Source organism: Gopherus flavomarginatus, chromosome 1 (genome assembly GCF_025201925.1).
Source record: "Gopherus flavomarginatus isolate rGopFla2 chromosome 1, rGopFla2.mat.asm, whole genome shotgun sequence".
Lineage (NCBI taxonomy): Eukaryota > Metazoa > Chordata > Testudines > Testudinidae > Gopherus > Gopherus flavomarginatus.
The window spans coordinates 25,435,619-25,463,525 of NC_066617.1; the positions used below are offsets into that span (position 1 = coordinate 25,435,619).

The following is a 27,907-nucleotide window of genomic DNA, read 5'->3' on the forward strand; positions in this document are numbered from 1 at the left end:
CACCGCATGCTTCTTCTGCTGCCTTGTGCTGTTGCATGGTGGTATCCAGGGCGCACAGTTCCTTCTTACCACCCATGATTGGTAGTCGGAGTGTGTTGGCTTGCTTCTGCAAGTGTTCTCTCTTTCAGGGAATTTGTTTTTTCTCTTGTATGTAGTGAACTGGTAATTTACTGTAAGTTTCGTTTATTAATAGTTTTTTCATAATTTATTGGAGTGTCAGTTCCCATTTCTTCTGGGTGCTGGTGCCTGGTACTGGGAGATGCCTTGGTCTCTGGTTTTCTTTCCTCCACCCTCAATCTTCGATGACTCTGGTCTCAGATACATTGGCTTTAGAGTAGGGAGCTTACCTGGGGCCCCTCTGAACTCAGGGTCTATGGTCCTTAGGGGATCTCATTCTTCATATAAACTTCAGAGAGCTTGGAACAGTTTATCTTACCTTCCAGGCCTTCCTACATCATATTGGGGGAGGGGGGGCGGGAGGGGAATCTGCTTGTTGTCACAGACAACACCTCAGCAATGTTTTACCTCAACAGTCAGGGAGGAGCTCGCTCATCACTTTTTTGTCAGGAAGCAGGAATGTTCCATTCTATCAACCTTGAGGCCTCTTACCTTCCAGATATGCAGATGAGCTAACAGACTGCCTGAGCAGATCATTTTTGAGTCAACACGAGTGGTCTTTCTGCCCAGATGTAGCCAGATGCATTTTCCAGTGGTGGTGGACTCCCCAGATAGATCTATTTGCAAACAAGTCAAGCAGAAAATGTCATAAATTCTACTCCTTGCACAGCCTCAGTCCAGGCTCCATTACAGATGCCTTCCTGCTACCCTAGACAGAACAGTTCTAATACACTTGTCCCCAAATCCTACTCCAACACAGAGTGCTACTAAAGATCAAGCAGACTCACACCCAGGTTATATTAATAGCCTGAGTGTGGCCCCACCAACACTGGTTTTCTACTGTACTGGACCTCTCATTGGCAACTCCAGTCTCACTCCCGTTGCACCTGGATTTGGTCTCCCAAGACTACAATTGGCTGTTCCACCTGAACCTGCAGACCCTCCATTTAAGAGCCTGGAAGCTACACAGTTAAATCCCAGGGAGCAGGCTTGCTCAGAGCAAGTTTGTGATGTCTTACTAAGTAGTAGAAAGCCCTTGACCAGGGCTGCCTACCTCTCAAAATTGAGACAGTTCTCTACTTGGGGTTGTCAAACCAGAGTCTCACTGATGCAGTCCTCAATTCAACACATACTAGACTATCCGTTTTGCATCTGAAGCAACAAGGCTTAACAATTTCCTCTATAAGGGTTCACCTAGCAGCAATACTGGCTTTCTAGCCTCACATGGGTAACTGTTCAGTATTTTCTAATGATATGAAAATTTTATTCCTTTAGCGCCTCAAAAAGTTGTACCCACAAATAAGGGAACCTGTTTCCCCAATGAAGTTGAACGAGGTCTTGTTGAAACTTATGGGACCACCATTTGAGCCTTTAGCAATGTGCTACTTACTACACCTTTTGTGGAATGTGGTTTTCCTAATAGCTATCACCTCTGTCAGAAGGGTCACTGAACTGCATGCCCTGACTTCCAAACCATTGTATACAGTCTTCTTTAAAAATAAGGTATACTTACGCCCTCATCTGAATTTTCTCCCTAAAGTAGTGCCAAATTTTCATATCAACCAATTAATACAGTTACCTGTATTTTACCCAAAATTATACACAAATAGGGACAAGCTACTGCTACACACATTGGACATTAGAAGAGCACTGGCATTCTACGTAGACAGGACCAAAAATTTTTGGCAATCCACCCAGCTATTCAGAGCCATAGCAGACAGAATGGAAGGTCTTTCAGTCTCTTTTGAAAGAACTCAGCCTTGGATAATTTCCTGTATCAGTATCTGTTATGATTTGGCAGGCAGTTCTCCGACTGACAAGCTGACTGCTCACTCCGCAAGATCACAAGCAACCTCAGTGGCATTCTTCATGCAGGTCCCTATACAGGAGATTTGTAAAGAAGCAACCTGGTCATTGGGTCACAGTTTTGCCTCCTATTATGCCATCACTCTGTACTCTAGGGATGATGCCAAATTTGGTCAAGCTGTACTACTTGTCTGTGTGTACATAAACTTTGATCTTACTGTCTATATTACTGCTTGAGTGTCACCAAGAGTGGAATGCACATGTGGAAACACTTGAAGGGAAAAAAATGATTACTAACCTTTCGTAACTGTTGTTCTTTGAGATGTGTTGCACGTGTCCATTGCACGACCCACCCTCCTACTCCTTACATCTGAGTTTTCCGGAAAGAAGGAACTGAGGAGGCTCAGGGTCATCTGGGCCCTTTATAGCTGTTTTGCTGGTGCACGGCAGCAGAGACACTCAACCTGCCTCAATGGGGGTACCACTGATGGAAAATGTTCAGTCAACTGTGTGCAGAGTGCACGCGTGTCAAGAGTGGAATGAACATATGCAACATGTCTCAAAGAATAACAGTCATGAAAGGTTAATAACCATTTTTTCATGGCTTCCGTTCTGGGGTCTTCCACAGGAGATCTGACAGACTATCCAGGATCTCCGTTTTGAGGGACCAACCCTCTTTTCTCAGCAAACTGATGACTAGTTTCACAGTCTCAAGGACTCCAGGGCTGTGTGAAAGTCATTGGGGATTTACACTCCACTCCTTAAAGAGAAGCAATTCTACCATTACCTGTCCTTTCTGCCTAGGAAACTGAGTCAGTCTGGGAAGAAAGGGAAACGTCATAGGAGGAAACTACCACCTCGTCATTGTTTGTCTTCATAAAGCTCTTCTAGACAGCCTGGAAATGCCCAGCAGTCCATTTCACTGCCTTGTTGAGGACAGCTTACCAATGTGCCTTTTGCCTGTTTCTTCTGTTCTTGTTTTTTCCAACAGATTATCTAAATGTGCTTGGACCCATATTACCAGATCAGTGGTTCCTAAGCATTGTGAAATTGGTATACACTGTTTGACATTTTCTATCCTCCCTTCCCTACCTCTCTTCCCCATTCTTCTTCAGGCACCGTACTCTCACAAGGAAGGCCTCACTTGGGATGTCCAGGCTCTCCTCCTGTTGGGAGCCACAGAGGAGGTCCCTCCTCTCCACAGAGGGAAAGAGTTTTATTCAGGCTACTTCCTAATGCCAAAGGCAAAAAGGAGGTCTCAGACCTGACAAGCATTAGACATGTGAGAACTGAACAAATATATTAAAAAAATGTAATTTGAATGATCAATCTGGCATCCATTATTCCCTTCTGGATCCCAGTGACTGGTACGCTGCCCTTGACTTGAGGGAGGTATATTTCCCTGTGAGTAAAAAAAACCACAGGAAATTCCTCAGGTTTATGGTCAACGACTCTGATTATTAGTTTACAGTCCGGCTCTTTGGCTTATCTGTGGCCCCACCAGCATTTACAAAATGCATGGCAGTGGTGGCTGTGTTTTCCTAAGAAAAACAAGAATACAGGTATTTCCATATCCGGACAACTAGTTGGTGAGAGTTTGGTCCAAAAGCCAGGTAGACTTCAGTGTGATCAAGATCCAGTCCCTCTTCATAGTTCTGGATCTGCTGATCAATGAAGACAAGTTAGTCTTCTCCACTGTTAGTTTATAAGACCGGTCTTGGCTTCTACAGTAGTCAAGCTTTCCTCCTGCAAGTCAGATTCCAGACTATGTTAGCCATTTCATTAGACCTGAAGGCTCATCCAGCCAGGACTGTAAAAAACTGCTTCAGACTTCTAGGGCACATAGCCTCATGGACATATGCGTTTTGGCATGCCAGACTTCATCTCAGGAAGTTGCAGAGCTGGGTGAGCTCAATGTATTCCCTGATTAGTCAATCCACTGGACATGCTGGTTCAAGTATCCACAGGAGTCTTTGAATTGGTGGATGAACCCAAACAATGTACGTGTGGGAGTTCCGTTCGACCCCCCGCAACCATCTCTTTTCCAAGCTGAACTGTCCCAGTCTTTTTAATATCTCCTCATATGGAAGCTGTTCCATATCCCTAATCATTTTCTTTGTAATTTTTCCAATTCTAACATATCTTTTGTCAGATGGGGTGACCATAGCTACATGCGGTATTAAAGGTGTGGGTATACTGTGGATTTATATAGTGGCACTATGATATTTTTTGTTTTATTGTCTTTCCCATTCCTGCTGGTTCCTAACACTTTTTTGACTGCCGCTGCAGTTCACAAGAAACAGAGAGGAAAAATCACCATGTCCCCAAATGACAGCCCCACTCAAAAAAGAAATGGTAACATATCCCTGCTTTAAGAGGGCTTTGCAAACAATATAACTTTACAAACAATATAATAAAACTTCACTTTATATTATTACTTATTATTTCTATTATCATGGCCTCTAAGGTGATTTAACACTCTTTTCAGATTCTTATTTTAGAGACAATGTTGCAGTGATGTTTTCATAAAATGTATAAAATCACCAAACTAAATAAAGCTTGCACTTCTTACACTTCTGTATGTGCTAATAACATGACTAACACTCTAGATAGCCTTGAGTATGCAAGTCTGAAAAGAGCAGAAATTGTTGACACACAAGTGATCTTTGCTGAAAAGGGCAAAATATGCTTATTCAAGAAAAAATAATAAACAGAGGAACTTCCCCCAAATAGAGCATATATAAGCTTTCCTGAGGGGTGGCTCAAACATACTTCTGATCTTTCCCCATGCACATACCTAATTTTTTTTTGCACATTTTGCATGCTTTGATAGAGGCCACTGTGGAACTGTACAATATGAAACCATTTTTTAACCCTGTGCAAGAAAAGTTGTATGATTTATGTATGTTATTTTTTGTAACAGAAACACCAAGTTGCTACAGTGATAAGAACTACAGGAATCAATTCAGTTGAAAACAAACATATATTTCACAAGGAATAAAGTGAATGCAAATAACTCTGCTGTTTATAAAGCAAAACCCGCCCATAAATTCTTTTGATGGTACAGCTTCCTTTCTTTACAGAAAATGTGATAGTTTATACAACAGTTGTAGCAATCACCATCTTTCACTTGCGCCAGTCTGTTACATTAAGCCAAGAAATCAGAGGTACAGACTGGATAAAAAGAGTGCAATAAATATGTGCAAAAATTAAGATATATTTGTGAATAATGTAAGTGTTAGAATACAGAATTGCTCAGCCTCCAAAATGTAAGATTATTTGCTAGGTCCTGAACTAAATGTGATCTCTTTGATCATTTAGTTCTTCATATTGTTCAGATTTCACAGGGTTAAGCTTGGATGCCATGCTGTGGGGATGCCATTAAATTGCCTCTTTGTTTATGAGTCAGTTTGCTTAATGGCATAAAAGAGGCTCCGTTTGCTTTAGTGAAAAACAGAAAGATAAAAAGACAACAAAAACCTATTTGTTTAACACCATCTCCCCAAAGAGTGGTAAACACCATATCATGATTATTAAATTAGAGATAAAAACGGACATTTTAAAATGTAAATCACACTAGGTGAAAAAAATGTCATTACTGTGCAGTTTCTATTCCTGCTACATTTGAGGTTTTTGTGACTTGTTCCTTTAAACTCCAAGGACTCCAAGCAGTAAGTGATCTCAGATTCTTTAGCTTTCCCAGGTATACCCAGATGATTTAGATTTCATATTTTTCTAAGTTCTCCTCAAACCAACCTAACTAAATTTTTAAGCAAGTTCATATATCAAAACATTCCCATTGGAATGAATGTGGCAGACTTAGAAGGGAAACAAAAACAATTTGATAACAAAAAGGATCACTATCTGTATACTTTATTATTGTTAATCGTGGATGGCCAGTTTAGTACCATAAAAAACACATTGGAAGGCAGTGTCTTTGCCCCTGGGCCTAACTAGACAAGACATTTCAGACACAAAGTTCTCAGGATGACTCAGTGATACTTCTATAGAGCATACATAGGTTGGTTGGTTTGTTTCCATTTTTGAAATAGGTGCGTGACTGTGTGTTTGCCTAGGTGAGTTAACATTGATAGACGCAGAGAAAAAACAGAAAGCACATACCTCCATGTGATGTTCACCAATATTTGTTATGAGGAGCAATTCACACACAGTTCTTGGTGCTCCTTTACAGTCTCCCTTTTATATATAGATCCAAATATTCAAACATAGGCATCTAAACAGGAGTCAATCCCCTACATTTATTTTTATTTAGAATAAATGATAACGAGAACATGCAATAATTAAAATGTCTATTTGTAAATTGCACATGCCAACAGAAGTCTCCCGTTCTGCCTCTTCTCCCCCACTTTAAACAGAACTGATGAGTGTGACCTGTCTCAGTTTGAATGCACAAGTCATAATCATAATGTTTTTTTCAATTTTTCTCTCTTCCAAAAAGCTGTTACCAAACACTCCTTTAGCCCTCCAGTCTTAGCCCCACGCCTGAAGCAAATGCTACAGAGAAGAGTTGAACCTTGCACTGTATTATAAAGATCAATAGGCACTGGCTCCTTTGGATCATTTCTAAACAATGCCCACTGGTGCCTTATTAAGATAAATACAACAATATTAAAAGCTCTATAAAGCCCCAATTCAGCAAAGTGTTTAGTCTCATTCTTAACTTTAAGTAAATGCATAAGTCTACCAGGTTCAGTAAATCCCTAAGCATGCACTTTTAAATAAGAGAGTGCTTGAGTGCTTTGCTGAACTGGGACCTGGAAAACTGAGGTTATTAGGTTCTTTCTGCCACCCCAAATAATGATACAAACCTCTTCAGGACCTTTCCCTGTAGCTTCTTTTTACAGTGCATCTCTAAGGTGCACATCAGGAGAGAGGGCTCCCCTTCCATCTGTGAATGAGGCCTGTCTGTACCCGTATCACCATCATCTCCTGTAGAATTCTGCATCATCAGGCTCTTCTGAGATTGATTCCTAGGCTCCCGTTATGCTTGTGCAATATTTGCATGCCACATTGAATTGATGAGTTTCCTATCAAGTAGAGTATGATCATATGCTGCTTCTGATCTTGGTGCCCTAATATAACTCATAGTAGGAAACTAAGACAAGCCACCCTTGACTTGTTCTCTCCAAGGCCATTTCCTTGTACCCAGTGACAGACTGTCCAGCCATTGGTGAATTTACTAAAATTGAGGAAACATTTTGTGCAGATTCTTTTTTAAAAGACTTTCTCAATCTGTTCTAGTAGTGCATTTTTCTCCTCCTTTCTCCAAATCACTATCATTCGTTTACCTCTACACCAACATCCTCTCAATCCCCAAACCAGGCTACGGACAGACCTCAAGTTCTGTTTCTTCACTTTCTCATTCACAGCCCTTCCCACTTCCAAGATCCCTCCTTCCCCCACATTGCAGATTTCTATTTTAACCCAACCCACCAAGTTTGGGGTTTATATTATGGAATTTCACACCCCAAAATATGAGAGTCAGTTCTGTTTTTCTTGGAACCTATTCTTCTGCTTTCACACTTACAATCAAAATACACCTACTTTAGATTTAATGAACTAGAACCACCATAAGGTAGAGAACTAAATGTCTGTAGTAAATCTGAATTACAGCCAGAGGTGAAAGTAATCTGGTCCGGTTTGGCGTACCGGCAAGAGCTGTGGGGAGCCCCGGGCCCTTTGAATCACTGCCGGAGCTCTGGGCTCAGGCAGGGATTTAAAGGGCCTGGAGCTCCAGCCCCTGTGGGGAGCCCCAGGCCCTTTAAAGCACCACTGAGCCCCACTGCCGGAGCTCTGGCAGCGCTTTAAAGGGCCCGGGGCTCCCTGCAGTGGCCGGAGCCCTGCCGCCGCTACCCCGGGGCTCCAGCAGTGATTTAAAGGCCCTGGAGCTCCCAGCCCCAGGGCCTTTAAATCTTGAAAGGCCCTGCCTCTTCTGGTTGAGGCCACGGCACCACTCAGTACTCCGGCTTACCAGTAAGTCCTTTAAGTTACTTTCCCCCTGATTACAGCCAACAGAAGAAGGACTACAAAATTGTAATTCCAGTTCCCTATTTTCCTGTCACTGTACCCACACAGATCTTAACTAAACTGCTTGAAATCAGTATTAATCCAGCTGAAAAATGTTACATGTCCAGAGCTCTGCCTGAGATGTGAGTAAAAGGCTGAGCATTTAGAACAAAAAATCAAAAAGGCAGGAGAAATACAGTGGGATATTGGATCTCTGTCTGTCTCATATATTCTCCTTTGCCTGAACTTTTACATTGTGGACCTTCTTGAATGCTGTGCAGTACATTGAAAAACCCATATGTGATCTGTCTCTCAACTGACTTGAACTATATACTGGCAAGTACCCCTTTCATAAGGCATTTCACAATAACATGCAAATTACATCGCTGAGAGAGCCACTGTTTTCAATTAATTTATGGTGTTTTCAAGACATTAAAGACAATTACTCTTGGAAACTGCAACCCATATTCCTTTCAGAAATGTTGCAGAAGATTGTCTGAAGTCTCTCTTAGTATAAGAGATTGAATCTGTCAAAGCGCTTAAAACTGACACATTGCTAATGCTACTTCATCAAACAAAAACTACACTAAAATAGAGCAGAGTCTTGCACATATCCACAAAAATTAGGAAATGCTTTGTTGAGGCCAGATTTATGAAGGTGTTTAGGCTCTAAAGATGTAGATAGCCACTCAGTGGGATTTTCAAAAGCACATAGATGGCTAACTCCTATGGGAGTTAAGGGCTTAGGTACTTTTGAAAATCCCACAAGCTGCCTATCTGTATCTTTAGGTGACTTTATATCTTCCTCTTGCCCTCAGTGTCCAATATCTGAGGAACTGGCACACATAGTAACATTAGCTAGGTATCCTGTTGTGCCTCAGTAGTGGACGTATAATGCTTCTGTGTGCATTTTCCTGCTTTTCTGCTGCACTTAGAGGTGAACCTCAACCACTGTCCAGAGCAGTTTTTCTCAAATGTTGTAACTTGGTCCCAACCTGCAAATTTCTATGTACATTTTCAGCATGCAGTAAATTTCATTTTTAAGTGGGCTCAGGTTATGTGAAAATGGTTAGCCCTATAGCGGCCTCATCAGCATGAGCAGCAGTAATGTTCGCACTGCTGTATTGCATTGCTGCCCGCTCCAGAAGGACACCACCCTAGCGGTAACAGGATACTTCAGTCTCCACTCGCCTTCTGGTGAGAAAGTATTATTAGTATTCCTGTGTATGTATATATTATGGCACCTTTGATATCTAGGGGTATCGTATATCTACACTAGAAACACGACAGTGGTGCAGCTCTGCTACATTACAGTACAGCTGTGATGCTGTAATGTAGTGTACCGTAGACACTTTCTCCAACAATGGAAGGGCTTCTTCCATCGCTCTAGTAAATCCACTTCTCCAAGAGGTACTATTAGGTCTACACTGAGGCTTAGGTCAGCTTTACCATATAGCAACATAGCTAGGTCAACCTAAGTTTTAGGTAGAGACTAAGCCTAGGTTTAATGGTGCCAACTGTAGTAGTAAATTTTGTGTTATACCCCCAAACGCTCCTGAAAATAGATGGAGATCTACCATCTATTTCTGTCACTCTATCATAGGCACATATATGGCCCCCATTACTACAGATTCTGAGCACCTCATACTCTGAAACGTATGTATCCTTACAATACTCTGGTGAGGTAGGAAAGTGCTATTATCCACATTTTACAGCTGGGGAACAGGAGCACAAGGAGTCTAAGGTCATATAAGAGGTTGGTAGCAAAGCAGGAATTGAACCTGGTCTTCTGAGTTCCAGGCTGGCATCCTAACCAGTGGACAATTCTTCCTTTCATTCCACATAATCCAGATGGAGAATAATTTTTGCATGAAACTTCATAATTTTCCAATGTTAATATCATACTTTGGTTATAATAAAACATTTCTATAGCCCACTAGTACATAGTATTGGCAATTTCAGTTAAAACAGCAATAATTATTTAATTGATTTCAGGCTACATTATTAGGCTTAGCTACTTTCATTTTGTATTTTAGGCATTATTCAGCAAATTCACACTGGACGCTAGACTTCTGCACAATTTCTCCCTTGTACACTGGTAAACAAATTAGGGTGAATTAAAATCTTTCACTACTACCATGTTCCAGGAGCATAGCATAGTGCAGGGGTAGGCAACCTATGGCACATGTGCCGAAGGCGGCACACGGGCTGATTTTCAGTGGCACTCACACTGCCTGGGTCCTGGCCACCAATCCAGGGGACTCTATATTTTAATTTAATTTGAAATGAAGCTTCTTAAACATTTACTTTACATACAACAGTAGTTTAGTTATATATTATAGTCTTATAGAAAGAGACCTTCTAAAAACGTTAAAATGTATTACTGGCATGTGAAACCTTAAATTAGAGTGAATAAATGAAAACTCAACACACTACCTCTGAAAGGTTGCCAACCCCTGGCATAGTGTAAAAGCCTATGGGAACTTCGACATCGAAACTCTTTCAATGGCTTTTGACTTTAAGAAGCTGCTTTTGATTTCAAGGGGGAATCTTGTCCTCGGTAGCAGAGATGTAATTTTGTTCAGGAATTTTACACCTGCCTTTCAGTTCAGTTACCACATGCAGTAATCAGGCTCATGGAAATGATGTAGGGGAGACTTTCTGAGCATGCCTTCCAGTGATGAAGTAGGGCTCTTTGCTGAATAATCAAAGAGAAGCCAGGGAAAAATGTTAATTGCACTGCAGCTATATTTCTTTCTGGATGCTTTTACTACATCACCTCACCCCTTTCACTCAGTCAGTGATACCAGCCTTGAATGCCTGTTTGTGCACTTTCTCAATTGCCTTTGCATTTCCTCTCAAGCTGCCCTGTATAAATGGACTAATCTGAACTAATCTGTAAAACCACTACCTTCTCTTTCAAATCTGTCTGCGGGACTCGCATCTGTTACGACACCTGCAAGAAGCCAGCTGACCACTGATGGTTAGTATGAGTGGCAGTGTAGATAGCTGATATTAGGAATAATTTTAAAAGTTTTTTAATGGTTCAGCAACATTAATGTGTGTGCACAGTTTGTGTAACAGTGTGACATTAGTGTTGTTATTATGTATATTAATATAGTGTTCTTGTTCTACCTTCCTCTTTCTCTCCTACTGTTTGCTATGTTTACTGATTAGGTTTTTGTTGTTTTAATTAGATTATTAACTGCTTATCCTGGCCACAGCTTACAAAACAAGGAGAAGTTGAGTCTTTAAGAAAGTCACACCTATGTTGGAACAGTACTTAACTGTTTGCTGGTTAATTTCTTAGATTCAACAAAAGACTTGGAAAATGCAAATCACTAGTTCACACTTTAAATAGTAATATTGCTCTTAGTTTTCAAACTCAGATGCCTAAATTTGGCACCTAAATATCCCTTTTGATGCCTAAATAAATACCCATTTTAGACACCTACTATGAGAGTTGACTTAAATGTGTATTTAAATGATGCATCAACTCATCATATAGATTTGGTAACATGTTGGAGAGTTCTTAAGTTGCTCTAGGCTGAGGCAAAGTGACTTAGTGGATAGACCACTCAGCTGGGACTATGGAGTTCTTAGTTCTATTTCTGGCTCTGCTGCTGGGTGACTTTAGGGGAGTCACCTCACAGCTATGTGCCTCAATTTTTCCTATCTGTAAAATGGGGGTGGTGATACTGACTTTCTTTGCAAAGTGCTTTCATCTACTGATGAAAGCGTTATGTAAGAGCTATTTATTATTATTCGAGGAAGCCTGAAGGAAAGTGCTGGTGGATTCCTGCTGACTCACTGTAGCAAGTGGGGCTCACTATCCCTACTCTAGATTACAGGCAAGTGGGAGTGGTTCTAGAGAAGCTCTAGGCAGAACAGTCCTCAGGAAAGAACCCTAGCCACAGATGATTTAAAGTATGGGCCAAAGGCTTGGGTTGGAAGTTATTTTATTATTATTAATTTCTACATAAATGAAGCCACAACCTAGAGGAGGATGGGCCTTTACTCTGTTCAACATCTGTAGACTGTGTTTTGGTGTAGGGTGGGAAAGCCACCTGCTCCCAGTGCCTAAAATGGGTATTTAAATGCTGAAATACAAATTTAAGTGGCTACTTCAGGCATCCAAATATGAAAATTGGCCTTATTATTATTGGTGAAATCAAGGCAAAGAGAAGAATTGACATACCCAAGAGCACATAGGCAGTCAGGATAGGAGTAGGGATTAGAATGCAGGACTTTCTTATGCTTAATGGAAGGATCACACCACTGGACCAGATCTCACTATGTATATAAATCAGTACGAGTAATTGATAAATTACAAAATGTATCCAGATCAATTTTTGACTGGCTGCCTGGTTCTGTCTGCTTTTCACTAACATTTACAATAAATGCTTTAAATAAATTTTAAATTAGACAGCAAGTGTTATATTAATAATCTAAATAATTCAATAATATATAAAACTGTACAAAGTGAGCAACCTTCTAGGATGTGCTAGATAAATAAAACATGCCTTAGAAAAGGATGTCAGTGTTAGAAGACAGGCATCTGTGCAAATATGAGAATAATTGTTACATCTCCTTCCCGTTTTATAGCCTTCCTTTCTTGGCATTGTATTTTTATTTGTCTCCAAATTCAAAAGGATATGGAAAGGGTATACGTTAAAAAAGCTTGTTTTAACTCTGATTAGACGCTCTGTGTGTCAATTCATTGGGCAAAATACTCTCCTGGAAAACAATTTGTACCAATTCAGAGGCTATTTCATTGCTGATTCCTGAAAGATCTATTCTGAGTATAGCAAAATAGCCACATGATTCATTCAGCTTTTGCAAAATACATCTATCGTGGTAGAAGAATTAGATTTGGAATAGATAAAGGTTAGTTAAACAAAGTGTCATTAAGCACTCTCTTAGAAAATGTATACTTTGCAGGAGCACACTGTAATTTGCATCATTTTTGCAATGCCTTGCCAGCATGGCTGTTAAGAAATAACAAACACGTATGTATGAAAAGGACAGGTTTAAGATGAAAATAATTCTATCCAAAAACTCTGAGGATGGTATGGAATCCTGTCGACTGCACTCATTCAACTAGAGAACACTGTATTTGTAATAAATTCCTTTTGCTTTGGATGAGTTCTGCATTTTCAATGAGGTTAACTTGGCAACATTCTAGTTGATTTTAATAAAAATAGCTGCTTTGAGGACAGGGAGCTGAGGTTGCCAAATTTACAGCTGCCTTGCACAATTACTCTTACACCTCCTTCAGGGCTACTTAGAACCAGTAAGCAAATTAAGTGTATCGATTGCAATTTTGTTGGACTAACCCTTTTTTTCTTAAGGAATAAACTTGATTCCTTTCAGTATGTGTCTGCTCAGAGTGATCTTTTTTCTTTTCAGCCATAACACAAAGACAACATCATGGCTGGATCCGCGACTTGCGAAAAAGGCTAAACCTCCTGAAGAGTGCAAAGAAAATGGTAGGTTATTAAGTTTTCATTGCTGCTCAGAAAGGATTTGTCTTTGTGTGTGTCTCTCTGAATTCTTAAAAAAAGGAAGGCATTTTACAGACTGCTAAAAGGTGTTTAATTGCTGCTTTGGTTACAAGCCATAAGTGATACAGTATTCTCAATGTGCCATGTGTTTCTGCTTTTTAGTCCCACTTTCTGATGATATCTGAAGCTGAGGATCGCAAGTGTGTTTTATGTCTGTTTTGTGTTTTGACTCCTTGACTGACCCCTCTCCCTTATCTCCCACTGAGAACTTTGGTCTGCAGAACAGAATCTCTTTTAAGATTCTGAGCTTTCAGTCTACAAGAAATGCAGTTCATAAGGGAAACCAACAGCACCATGAGAAATGAATAGTATTTGATTTGATTTGAAATCCACAGTGCTGTGCTAGTTAGTATTTAAACAAAACAGTGTCTGATAGAACTGGGGGGCGGTGGGGGGGAGAGAACCGTCACTGTTACAGTTCCAGGCCAGATATTTGGTGTTGCAATAAAAATAGTTTAAAAAATAAAAACAAAAATAAGATTGGAGATATTTAAAAGAAATATATTCGTTATGAAAAACAGATAAAAGTGGATTTTGGTTAAAAAATATATCAACTGTGAGATATAGCTCTCATCAAACTGTATATCTTTATGTACACTCTATAGCTTTTCAGATTTTCTCTAGTAAAGTTTCTGTCATTAAAACAATTTAATAAAATTATACTAATAAATGCATTCTAATGAATCTTTTTCTTAGATGATATATTTAAATTATCCTGTATTTCAGTGTTGGTTTAGCTCACCAAGTATCATAAGGTGGGAAGGGAATGATTTATTTATTATTATTATTTATTTTGAGCCATAGAAAAAGATACAGGGGATTTTACACCTACATTGTATTTGCATTAGTTTAAAACTCATTTGTGACTATGTGTTTAATGTACTAACATAAAATAATAGATGTTTTCATACACCTCATTTGATTTATGTGAAACTGCCATTATACCTAATATTGATTAATGTAAACGTTATCAGTAGAAGGGTAATTTTATGCCATTTTGCGCTGGTAAAAGACAGAGAATCATTGATGAATATTTGGGTATATAAAATGTAAGGTCAGAGGTATGGTACAAAATCTTCTCTTATTTTATATAAATCTGTGCAGTTTTTAAATACCCATTCATTCCAAGAATCTCTTCCCATTTCAGCAGTAATCCTATCTCTTCTGATATGAAAAATATTACATCTGAATAATTTTGTGATACATTTTTTCTAGCACTGATAATGCTAGTTCCCCATGTCTTAAGTGCTACAATGCATACAGTAGAAGTATTACTGACACAAAACAAGAGGACTTGAGTTTTGCATTAGAAATGTGTTTCACGCATGTTACTTGTATGACATATCATTGCCCAGTGCTTAGTGGTGCATTGTCTTGAGTTTAAATAACAAAACAAATCTAGACAGTGATACATGAGACATTGCTGAAAACAAAAATATATTGCTTCTTTTCCCAGCAGTTGCAATTCACCAAAACCGTAACAACTACTGTAATGTCAAAAACTGAAATCATTTCAGATTATTTATAGGATTATTTTGCAGCCATTTGACTAGGGTGTTACTGGATAGCACTCTGGGTCGCCTCTTGCTTTCAAGAGTTGCTCAGCTTGTTAATGCAAAGTACTTGAAGTGAGGCGTAAAAGATTTTAGGGAGAGATCTTATGCTCTTTTTCTCAAAGTAAAGCTCTCTGATGTAACATACACTATTTTCCTGTAGTTCTTTGCTTGCTCAAGATAGAAATTGCTTGGTTTCTTTAATTTTTTGAGTCTCCACAGAAATACAGGCCCCTCAAAATGGCAGATGCTTGTGAGGAATGTTACCAGCTTGCCATTAACATCTGACATTGGGGAGTTTAATTTGGCACACAAGGTTTTTTAAATTTAATGCCAATTAAAGTACTAACTTTATGCTGGTTTCAGCTAAAGCTACGAAAATTTGTTTTATGCCAAAGAAATTATTTGCTCTTTACAGTTTATGATCTACTAAAGTTCACTTCTAGGTGGAGATTCAGACTTCTAGAAAATGTGACAGGGTCAGGCCAGATGTATACAGGAGAGTGTTACAAGGCAGATATATTAGTCCCAGATTAGGTAGATCCCTTTTCCCTGGGTAAAGTAACAGGGTCAGTTCCAGAACAAGCAGGAACTTGGTAGAACCAATTAAGGCAGGGCAGTTAATTAGGACACCTGGAGCCAATTGAGAAGAAACTGCTAGAATCAATTAGGACAGGCCAGCTAATCAGGACACCTGAGTTTAAAAAGGACCTCACTTCGGTTTGTAGCATGCGAGGAGCTGGGAGCAAGAGGCACTAGGAGCTGAGAGTGAGAAGGCGTATTGCTGGAGGATTGAAGAGTACAAGCATTATCAGACACCAGGAGAAAGGTCCTGTGGTGAGGATAAAGAAGGTATTGAGAGGAGGCCATGGGGAAGTAGCCCAGGGAGTTGCAGCTGTCGCACAGCTGTTCCAGGAGGCACTCTAGACAGCTGCAGTCCACAGGGCCCTAGGCTGGAACCCAGAGTAGAAGGGTTCCCCCCAAACCTCCCAACTCCTGATCAGACACAGGAGGAATTGACCTGGACTGTGGGTTCTACCAGAGGGGAAGGTCTCTGGGCTGTTCCCTGACCCACATGGTGAATCTCTGAGGCAAACAAATCTGCCAATAAATATAGGACCCACCAAGATAGAGGAGGAACTTTGTCACAAAAGTCAATGGTGCTTAAATAGGAAATGATACATACTTTGTTTCCTATATTGTTGTTGTTTTTAGGGTTTGTGTTTCTGCAAGTTAGTTTCTTTGTCGCTCACGGTTTGTGCTTTATTTTATTGCAGTTAGAATTTGCTCTGGCTAAATGGAACGTTTTATGCTGGCCACACCATATAACCAGTTCTGTAAGCAATTCTCCAGACCAGCCCCTTCTGCCACTCTCAGCCCCTTCCTTCCTGTTCTTTTGCTGCTGAATCCCTCCACTCCACTCTCTCTGCCACCCGGGATTCTTTTCTACACCTTTTCTACCTCAGAGTCTATCCACCCATAACATGTGATTGCTACATTTTTGGGCTGCTGACCACTAGGGTTTCTTCCACTACAGACAAAGCCTCTGCTTTCGGCTGTTCTGTGTTCTTTGACAAACAATACTAATTCTCCACTCTCATTGACTCCCAAGCCTCCAGTCCCATCTCCTTATTTATTAACTTTGGCATCCTCTAAACCCTCTCTGCACAGGTTCTAACTGACCTTTTCAGTGAAAATGACAAGATCCACCAAGACACCCTTTCCTCGTCCTCCTCCCCTGTCACAGAAGCCATGGCTTCCTGCTCACTCTTCTCCTATAATCCCACCTGCCACTCACTGCCCATCAGAGAGGTAGTGTGGAGACCTGATGTCTATTCTTCTCTGCCTTGACCTGCTGTGTGACTTTGGGCATGTCACTTCACTTCTTTGTGCCTCTGATTCCCCGTCTATCATATCTATTTCGACAGTAAATTCTCTGAGGCAGGGACTGTCTGTTACTATGTGTATATACACTGCCTCACACAATGAGGGCCTGATCTCTGTTGAGGGCCTTCAGGTGCTACCATAATACTACTAAATAAAGATGATCAGGAATTTTCCATTACAAATCATTCCGACGGAAAAGGTAGTTTTTGGCAGAATTTCAATTTTTTACCGAAATTTTTGATTTTGCCAAAAAGATTGATTTTCTGTTGGGAAAATTGAAATAATATATTTCATTTGGCTCAGTTTGACCTGAATTAGAATACTTCCTTTCATCTTTAAACAGGACCCAAAACACTTAGTTTTAAATCAGTTCAAAAAAGCATTATGCTGCATTTATTTATGATGCACTGAGAGTTGTAGTTCTGGCCCCCATTCCCTTCCGTGGACCAGACTCCCTGAATGACTACATCGCCCATAATAACAAACTAATAATTATAATAATAAATAATTTATAGCCACTTATATAATGCTTATCATCAGTACATCACAAAACGCTTGACAAAGGAGGTCATTTATTTCAGCATTATAATTTCCATTTTACAGATGGGGAAACTGAGACATAGAGGGGGAAAAGTGATTGACTTATATTTCCTCTCGTAGTTCATCATGGAATGTTGGCATTTTGACTTTTTTGGCCAGTTTTGGGATGAAAACAAATGTTGAAATGATGGAAGTTCTTATGGAAAGGAAATTCTGAATTTTGCTCAGCTCAGTAACAATTCTGCCTCCATTATTGGTCCTCATCAGTCAGTATCGTAGAATCATGGAAATGTAGGGCTGTAAGGGACCTTGAGAGATCATTAAGTCCAGAGCCCTACAATGAGACAGGTCCAAGTAAACCTAACCCATGCCTGACATATTTGTCAAACCTATTCTTAAAAACCTCCAATGATGGGATTTCACAACCTCCCTTGGAAGCCTACGCCAGAACTTAACTACCCTTTTGTCCTAATATCTAACCTAAAGCTTCCTTGCTGAAGATTAAGCCCACTGCTTTTTGTCCTAATTTCAGTGGACATGGAGAACAATTGATCCCCATTCTCTTTATAAGAGCCCTTAATATATTTGAAGATTGTTATCAGGTCCCTCAGTCTTCTTTTCTTAAGACTAAACATGGCCAGTTTTTTTTTAACTTTTCCTCATAGGTTAGGTTTTCTAAACCTTTTATAATTTTTGTTGCTCTCCTTTGGACTCTCTCCAATTTATTTACATCTTTCCTAAAATATGGCACCCAGATTTGGACATAGTAGTCCAGCTGAAGACTGAAGCAAAATAAGCATTAAAAACCTCAGCCTTTTTGATGTCATCAATTATTAGCTCTCCTTCCCCGGTAAGTAGAAGACGTACACGTTCCTTCATCTTTCTCTTGCTCCCGGTGTATTTAAAGAACCTCTTCTTTTATGTCCCTGGCTAGGTGTAATACATTTTGTGACTTAGCCTTTTTTGTCCCTAATAGTCCTCCTCAGCAATGTGTCCATGTTTCCACTTTTTGTAGGATTCCCTTTTGATTTGCAAGTCATTAAAGAGCTCTTGATGCACTCGAATTGGCCTCTTACTATCTTCCGATCTTTCCTTCGCATCAGTATAGTTTGCAGTTGTGCCTTTTTAATATTGTCTCCTTGAGAAACTGCCATCTCTCCTGAACTCCTTTGTCCCCTACATTTTCTTCCCATGGGACCTTACCTACCAATTCTGAGTTTGTTAAAGTCTGCTTTTTTTATATAGTCTATTGCCTTATTCTGTTGCTCCCACTCCTTTCTTTTCTTAGATTTATGAAATCTGCCATTTCATGATAACTTTGACCCAAATTGCCTTCCACAATGTAGCTAGTTCCTCCCTGTTGGTCACAATCAAGTCTAAAATGGTTGTCTCCTTGTTACTTCCTCCACCTTCTGAAACAATAAGTTGTCCCCAACACATTTGAAGAACTTACTGGAAATTTTGTGTTTTGCCAGAGTATTTTTCAACAAATGTCTGCGTAACTGAAGTCCCCCATTACTACCAGGTCTTACGTTTTTCATATTTCTGTTCTAGAAATGCCTCACCACCTCTTCTTTCTAATTTGGTAGTCTATAATAAACCCACCATCACCTACCGTGACATCACCTCTATTTTTTCCCTTTTATTTTTGCTCAGAGACTTACAACTGGTCTGCCTCTTACCTCCTTCTGGACCTTAGAATCAGTGTCTATATTCTTGATGTATATGCCATACCTCATCCCTTTTTTCCTTCCTGAACAAGCTTCCAATATTCCAATCATGAGATTTATCCCACCAAGTCTCTGTGATACCAATTAAGTCATATTTTAGCTTATGTATTACTACTTCCAGTTTGTTCTCCATACTCCTTACCTTGAGCAGATCCCCCCAGTGATTTCCTTCTGGTTGCTTCTATTGCAGTTTTCTGTCCCCCAACATCTAGACTTCTGTTAAGGTTATCTGGTTTTTTTTATGTTGACCTCTAGGCTTTTGTCACCTGCCCCCTTTGAACCTAGTTTATAGCCCTCGTAATTAGGTTGTTCAATTGGTGCATAGTGCTACTCTTCCCTTCTTCATCAGGTGGACCCACCTCTTCCCAGAAGTCCTCCTTCCTGGAACAGCATGCCACAGTCAAGGAAGGTGAAGCCCTCCCATCTACACCATCTGGGCAGCCATACATACATTCATCATCCTGTTGGGCCACCACTACCACATGCTCCTCTTCCCAAAACAATGGAAAGCTGTAATATTATTAATATAGACTTGTTTTTAAAACAATACAAATTCAACAGTATGGTCCTTTCCAATGAACAACTCTGAACTGCCATTCTAGAAATTCCATACAGGAAGATACCAGCTTACTTTTTGTATAGGCTAGCTGGAGCACCAGACTTATCAGTATCCTGGGAAAATAATAGCCCCTCTGATCATTTAATAGGCTCTGTCCTTCTTACTTTCTTCCTACCTTTGTGCAACTCATTTCCTGGCTGATCTTTACTTCCATGGAACACAAGTTCATCCCATGTTCGGCATATGCTCACTTTTGGAAATTTTACATTGTGTGGTACTGGGAAGATTTAAGTTCTAAAATCACTAGATGTTTTGTAGTCTCAATCTCTGAATGCATCCTTCTTACTGATATCGTTGAATTTCCTCACTGAAGGGTGACTGTTGTTTTCGTATCATTTCACCTGTGTCATACAAATACGCCTTCATGTATCTGTCCCAAGCTGCTATTTTACCCTTTAAACGCCCCTTCTTAAATGCTCCCACATAGCTAAAATTAGAGGTAACTAAAGCTCAGTTAGCTACTGGCTAGTGGCCCCTTTATTGTTCTCCAGTCAAGAGTCACCACCTGTCTTACTCATCTCTTGTTCCAGCAAGAGTTACTAAATGACTGCCAAGTAATGAAGGGGAAGCCATTTTATTACATGCCATGTGCAATTTTATTGTTCTTTAAAACACTACTGTGAATTTAAACAAGCAAATATTTACTTAAACATCACTAGAATTCCTTGAAAAGGATATCATTAATATTTAATAAATGCATTCAGCTAAAAGACTCTGTCTGCACATGAAGAAATATGGTCTTTTAACAGTATAGCCCACTAAATAGGTATGGATCTTGTCACATACATTCAGTGAGTTTTGAATTATATGATGAGTTAATGGTACTAAACCAATAGAAAAATGGGTTTATTTTTCCATTTTAACTTCAGTTGGTTGATATATTCAGTTGCATAAGATATATACAAAAAGATCCTGGCAAGTGATATTACAGTATTTTAAATCATATTCAATTTTTCTCTACTTACTTTAAAATTAGTCTTCAGTTTAGCTGCTTTTTTTCTTCATATGGTTCGCTAGCTGGTACTTATTTTTTTTCTTTTAAGAAAAAAGATGATGGAAAAACAAAGAAATAAATTTTAAATGATTAAACAAATCCACCAATGGAAAAGCATAATTTTCATGATTCCAGTGTGTTTGGGTGGGTGAGTGGCTTTGTTTAATCTCAGAATTGTTGTTGAAGATTGTTTTATTTAAATGTAGTGGGGTGGTCACCTCACTCGTGCCCTGAAGGGCTTAAAACAGCTCTGGGAGAGGGCTGTGGTAGGGGAAAAGCTGGGCTGATTGGGGAAGCAGCCGCAGCTGGGCCACACCCCAATCAGGCCACAGCTGGCCTGTATAAAAAGGTTGTGAGCCAGAGGCCCAAGAGTCTCCCTCTAGCTGAGGAGGGAGATGGACCTGGCTGCCTCAGTGCTAAAGGGTACTGGAGTAAAGCAGGGCTGGGGAAGACTAGAGGAGCTGGGGAGCTCCAGGCTAGCAACTCCCCAGGCTGCAGGGCCTGGTCCAAGGCCTCTGGAGGTACTGGGTTGCAGGGAAAGGCAGCAGGTCAAAACCTCCCTTGCCTATGATGACTGGCTTATCCACACTGCAATCAGCCCCGGTGAAAGGGGGCTAGATGGTGACTGGCAGTGGCCAATAGGCTGAGGCAGGGTGGGGATAGAGGGTTGGGGGTTTCCCAGAGGGGGAAGACCCATAGGGATTGGTGGGGCTTATTGCCAGGAGGTAGCCTCAGGGCAAAGGGGCACCGGGTCCTGGGAGGGACACGGGGCCAACAGTGGAGGGACACCAGCCTGCAGAGGGCGCTCCAGAGGCTGGAAGAGCTAATTCCCAAGATGACCAGCAGGAGGTGCCGCAGGGGTGAGTCCTGCATGCCTGCATAAAAATAGGCAACTGAATAGCTCTCTACTCTTGTAGTTAAAGGTACCAGTCTTGCAGCTGATTTGAATATGTAGTACGTAGCAGATGGTCTGAAATCTGCAATACCTAGCTTGCGGTTCTAATGCACCTGGAACACCTACAAAGTATTATTTATAACAAAAATTAAATGTGACAGAGTTAATTTCATTTTTGAGTAGGTATTTCCCACACATAACTATATTCCTGTTTTCCCCCTCTGCTTTGCCCAGTACCAGAATGTTTGAGTAGCTCTGTCAGAAATCACAATTTGGAATCCACTCTGATCATGCATAGATCTATGCACATGCTTAACTTTATACAAAGTGTCCAGTGTAGTAAAGTTAAGCATGTGTGTAAATCTGTTCAGGATTGGGGCTTAGATATAGACTAAATCACAAACACAGTAAGAGTAAATAAAAACAGGATGTTTTCTACTTTCTTTACAAGTCTGTAAAAAGAAATACATTTCCATCATTATGGCCTCTGCTGTTTTCAAAAGGGCTTTTGAACCAAAAGATATGAAATATTGGCTTTCTAATTTCCTTGAGTTATTAAATTCATGTTCCCCCTGGACACAAGTATTAAGCTTTCTTAAATGCTTCTGTAATATACTGGCATTGTTTATGGGTACTAGTGTCCCCTCATGGAGGACATACGCAGGATAAAATCCTGTCTACTAGTTGATTCTCTTTTAACTCAAGTGATAGACGCTTGTGTGTTTGGAACTCTGTCTTTCAGCACCAGCTGTTACGAAGCTTTTCTCTTCCACCCAAGTCTCTGAGTATCTGCCTGTGACCATTGTTTTGTATTTCAGCATAAGAAAATAAATAATATAAAACTCTTTTGACCAGCGTCTACCATGAAGTACCAGTAAAAGTTTGGTAAATATTACCAAAAGTTCCAGCATCTACATTACATTAAGTATCTAAAAATATTACTGGTGGAATTTTCAGAAACATGCAGTGTTGGCCTAACTCTGCTCCCATTGAAGTCAATGGGAAACTGGACCGTAAATGCTTTGCTAATATTTTTCCATATATGCAGTCATTGTAGTTAACACAAGGATGTTATGTGATTGCACGTGGGAAGGCAGGTGGAATGCACAATCATGAGTAGGATGGGAAGTTATGCATGAGACATTTTCTCTATTAAGAGAAGTCTACACTTAAAATAAACTTTTTAAAAAAAGACTGAGAATCCCCACCATACTGGCTGAGTGTGTGTTTTGGAGGGATTTGTTTGTTTAAATTCTGAATTATTCTTGGTAAATTATACTGCCTGATACTGAAAATCCTGTTTTCAATGGGACTACAAGCATGCAGCACCTGTAGAATTAGGTTCAGAGTGCAGTGATGAGAGCCAGACAAAATGTGAGCAGTTTTGAGGCAAACTTTTCCATGCAGCTCTGCAAATACTTTTTCTAGTCAGACATCAAAGCCCCTCCTGTTCCAGGCTGTGTCACTTCTGAACAGGGACTGCCCCTCATATACTTTTGCCTGGTGACTTTGTGATCTGAACTAATGACTAGGATTTAGAACAAGATTGAGAGACTACCAGCTTCATTTTCACTTGTGATCTAGATCCAGGTGTTTACAGACAATAAGCTTATTGCACCCGCATCATTTTTGTGTTAATACTTTTCTTTTTATAGTTTACTAATCTGATTTTTAAAATAGTATTTAACGCCGTCAGTTTTGCAAGGAACCACCATTATCCAAGCTAGTATTCTGTGTAACAAGACTGATCACAAGGAATTTATTTGGCATTTAAGTGGATGTCAAATATGCTTCCATGGGCTTGTCATTTCAATTCAGTATTAATTAAGCAATAACAGGGTGTCTCTTGAAGAATAATGACCAGCTGAAAGAGTCAGCAACTGAATCTAGTCATTAATGAACTAAGAAAATCTCTGTACCAAATCTGTCATTATTATTAAAACATGAAAGCTACAAACCCTCAGAGGATTTTTTTCCTGGATTATCCCAGGGGAATAGAGGACATATTCTAGAGAATGAGCAACCTGTATGTTAGCCTCTCTGATGGTTTGAATCCTCTCTAACATTCCATTTAGTTTATAATAATAGAATCATAGAAGATTAGGGTTGGAAGAAACTTCAGGAGGTCATCTAGTCCAACCCTCTGCTCAAAGCAGGACCAACCCCAACCCAATCATCCCAGCCAGAGCTTTGTCAATCGGGGACTTAAAAACCTCTTAGGATGGAGATTCCACCACCTCCCCAGGTAACCCATTCCAGTGCTTCACCACCCTCCTAATGAAATAGTATTTCCTAATATCCAACCTAGACCTCCTCCACTGCAACTTGAGACCATTGCTCCTTGTTCTGTCATCTACCACCACAGAGAACAGTCTAGCTCCATCCTCTTTGGGACCCCACACCCCTTCAGGTAGTTGAAAGCTGCTATCAAATCCCCCCCTCACTCCTCTCTTCGTCAGACTAAATAAACCCAGCTCCCTCAGCCTCTCCTCATAAGTCATGTGTCCCAGCCCCCTAATAATTTTCGTTGCCCTCCTCTGGACTCTCTCCAATTTGTCCACATCCTTTCTGTAGAAGGGGGATGTCCCAAAACTGGACACAGTACTCCAGATGTGGCGTCACCAGTGCCAAATAGAATGAATAATCAGTTCCCTCGATCTGCTGCCAGTGTTCCTACTAATGCAGGATGCCATTAGCCTTCTTGGCAACAAGGGCACACTGACTCATATCCAGCTTCTCGTCTACTGTAATCCACAGGTCCTTTTCTGCAGAAATGCCACTTAGCCAGTCGGTCCCCAGCCTGTAGCAGTGCATGGGATTCTTCTGTCCTAAGTGCAGGACTCTGCATTTGTCCTTGTTGAACCTCATCAGATTTCTTTTGGCCCAATCCTCCAATCTGTTTAGGTCACTCTGGACTCTATCTCTACCCTCCAGCATATCTTCCTCTCCCTACAGTTTAGTGTCATCTGCAAACTTGCTGAGGGTGAAATCCATCCCATCAGCCAGATCATTAATGAAGACCGACCCTTGGGCCACTCCCCTTGATACCAGCTGCCAACTAGACATTGAACCATTGATCACTACCTGTTGAGCCCAACAATCTAGTCAGCTTTCTATCCACCTTATAGACCATTCATCCAATCCATCCTTTTTTAACTTTCTGGCAAGAATACTGTGGGTGACTGTATCAAAAGCTTTGCCAAAGTCAAGATATATCACGTCACATAGAAGGCAGTCTGGTTGGTCAGGCATGACTTGCCCTTGGTGAATCCATGTTGACCGTTTCTGATCACCTTCCTCTCCTCCAAGTGTACCATGAAATGAAATATTCCCATTACCATCAGCCCCTTTATATGGCTGAGAGGGCATGTAGCAATAGAACTCCTTACAGGTCTACAGTACTAATCTTAAATGTAGATAATTGCAAAGATAAGAATACATTAAAGTAAGGAAAGTTTCCATTTTCTCTTGTCTGTTTAGCAATCACTTGACTGCCTTGGAGTACTGCTCATATAAGTATTTATTATTGCACCCTGATACTAGCCCACACTTGTCATTGGAGACACTACTAGAAACATCTTAATGTTTTGAAGGTGCTAAACTCAAGGGGAGGAAGTATAAGATAGTGGCTAGAGATAGGCAGCTGGAAGTCAGGATTCATTGGTTTTAATCCTGGTGCTGCCATTGGTTCATCACGTAAGCTAATGCAAATCACTCTGTCTCGTTGTGTGTGTAGCATACACATTTCTCACATCGGTGTTGTGAAGTTTATTTGTTTTTTAAAAGGTCTGAGATTCTCAGTTGAAAAATGCCCACCTTTTAACAAACTTGTATTAACTACATTTAACCATTTCGGTGGTTACCATGATGCACTAATCTCCATTCTAAGGATGAGGAATGCTATATATATCATCTTCGCTGTGTGCAAAATGTTAAACAGTAACTTTTCAAGGGTGCTTATTGTAAGCTTTATTTTAGCATTGTATTTTAATTTCAGAATAAGAGAAACTTACCAGTAAAGGATTGATGTTAACACAGAGCTAGAGGGGCAGGTTACACGGTGATGGTAGAGTGAACATGGTAGTGTAGATCTTGTTGAAACTTGAAATGTAAAAACTGTGACCAGTCACTGTGTGACCTGCCTCTGGAAATTTCCACTACATACATCCAACGAAATGGGTATTCACCCATGAAAGCTCATGCTCCAATACGTCTATAAGATGCCACAGGACTCTTTACTGCTTTTACAGTCAGTTTAGATATTTCCGAGGCACTGTAAGCCTTTTTATCCAAAACTTGCCTATCCTTCCTATTTGATCTTTGATAGCTCAGATAAAAAGAAACCCAGATTCAAAAAGCCCCTGTTTTGGGTTCTGTACACTCAAAATGTGACCAAAAAGATTACAGAAAAACAAAATGTGGCTTCATCATCCCATCTCTATTTGTGCTAGGGTGACCACCTTTCCAAAGGGAAAAACGGGACACATGTAGGAACCCTGTCCCCCCTTCATGGCCAGTGTCTCCTCTCTTACCTCTCAAGGCCCCACCCCCTGCTTCTCCTCTTCCCCCTTCCCCCACCCCGAGACTCCACCCCCTGGCCAGGCCAGAAGCCACAGCCAGGACATGGTAAGAGCCGCCCAGGGAGTGTGGCTGTAGGGAACTCTGGATCCTCCACCTGCCATGGGCAGGGAGCTGAGGTGCCCAAGAGCAGCCCCTGGCCTGTGTCCCCACCCTGTGGGGCATGCCACCAGGGCAGATACAGGGTACAGGACACTGGGACTCTCCGGGCGGTGATTACTACCAGGGCTGTCCCTAGGCATACGCAGCATATGTATACATAGAATGCTTCCACCCATGTGCACAGGCAGAAATTGTGGAAAAACAACATCGCTTGCCTCATAACCTAAGTCGTGCAGAACGCAATGCCATCCACAGCATCAGAAACCACCCTGACATTATAATCAAAGAGGCTGATAAAGGAGGTGCTGTTGTCGTCATGAACAGGTCTGACTACCAAAAGGAGGCCGCCAGACAACTCTCCAATACCAAATTCTACAGGCAACTTCCCTTAGATCCCACTGAGGAATACACTAAGAAACTGCACCATCTACTCAGGACACTTCCTACACTAACACCGGAACAAATAAACATACCCTCAGAGCCCCGACCAGGGTTATTCTATCTACTGCCCAAGATCCACAAACCCGGAAATCCTGTACGTCCCATCATCTCGGGCATTGGCACTCTCACTGAAGGACTGTCTCAATATGTGGACTCTCTACTCAGACCCTATGCCGCCAGCACTCCCAGCTATCTCCGTGACACCACTGATTTCCTGAGGAAACTACAATGTATTGGTGACCTTCCAGAAAACACCATCCTAGCCACCCTGGTTGTAGAGGCTCTCTACACAAACATCCCACACACACATGGAATACAAGCGATCAGGAACAGTATCCCTGATGATGCCACAGCACAACTGGTTGCTAAGCTCTGTGCCTTTATCCTCACACACAACTATTTCAAATTTGATGACAATATATATCTCCAGATCAGTGGCACCGCTATGGGCACCCGCATGGCCCCGCAATATGCCAATATATTTTTATGGCCGACCTGGAACAACGCTTCCTCAGCTCTTGTCCACTCATGCCCCTTCTCTACCTACACTACATTGATGACATCTTCATCATCTGGACCCATGGGAAAGAGACTCTGGAAAAATTCTGCCACTATTTCAACAGCTTCCACCCCACCATCAACCTCAGCCTGGACCAATCTACACAGGAGGTCCACTTCCTAGACACCACGGTGCAAATAAGTGATGGTCACATTAACACCACCCTATACCAAAAACCTACCTACTGCTATGCCTACCTTCATGCCTCCAGCTTCCATCCCAGGCACACCACATGATCCATTGTCTACAGCCAAGCACTGAGGTACAACCGCATCTGCTCTAACTCCTCAGACAGAGACCAACACCTACAAAATCTCCACCAAGCATTCTCAAAACTACAATACCCACACGAGGAAATAAGGAAACACAGCCAGACATGTACCCAGCAGCCTCTTACTGCTGGACAAACCCAAGAAAGAAACCAACAGGACTCCACTGGCCATCACATACAGCCCCCAGCTAAAACCCCTCCAACGCATCATCAGGGATCTACAA

The 27,907-nt window shown here is 40.9% G+C and overlaps 1 protein-coding gene across 12 annotated transcripts in view; it reads left to right on the forward strand.

Moving 5' to 3' along the window:
* MAGI2 (membrane associated guanylate kinase, WW and PDZ domain containing 2) overlaps positions 1–27,907 on the forward strand; it is a 1,116,388-nt gene that overhangs the window by 738,636 nt on the left and 349,845 nt on the right. For all 12 annotated transcript variants that reach the window (XM_050936782.1, XM_050936783.1, XM_050936784.1 and 9 more), the window contains one exon: positions 13,360–13,439. In XM_050936782.1, the coding sequence (XP_050792739.1) occupies positions 13,360–13,439 (80 nt within the window). The remainder of the gene's footprint in view (positions 1–13,359; positions 13,440–27,907) is intronic.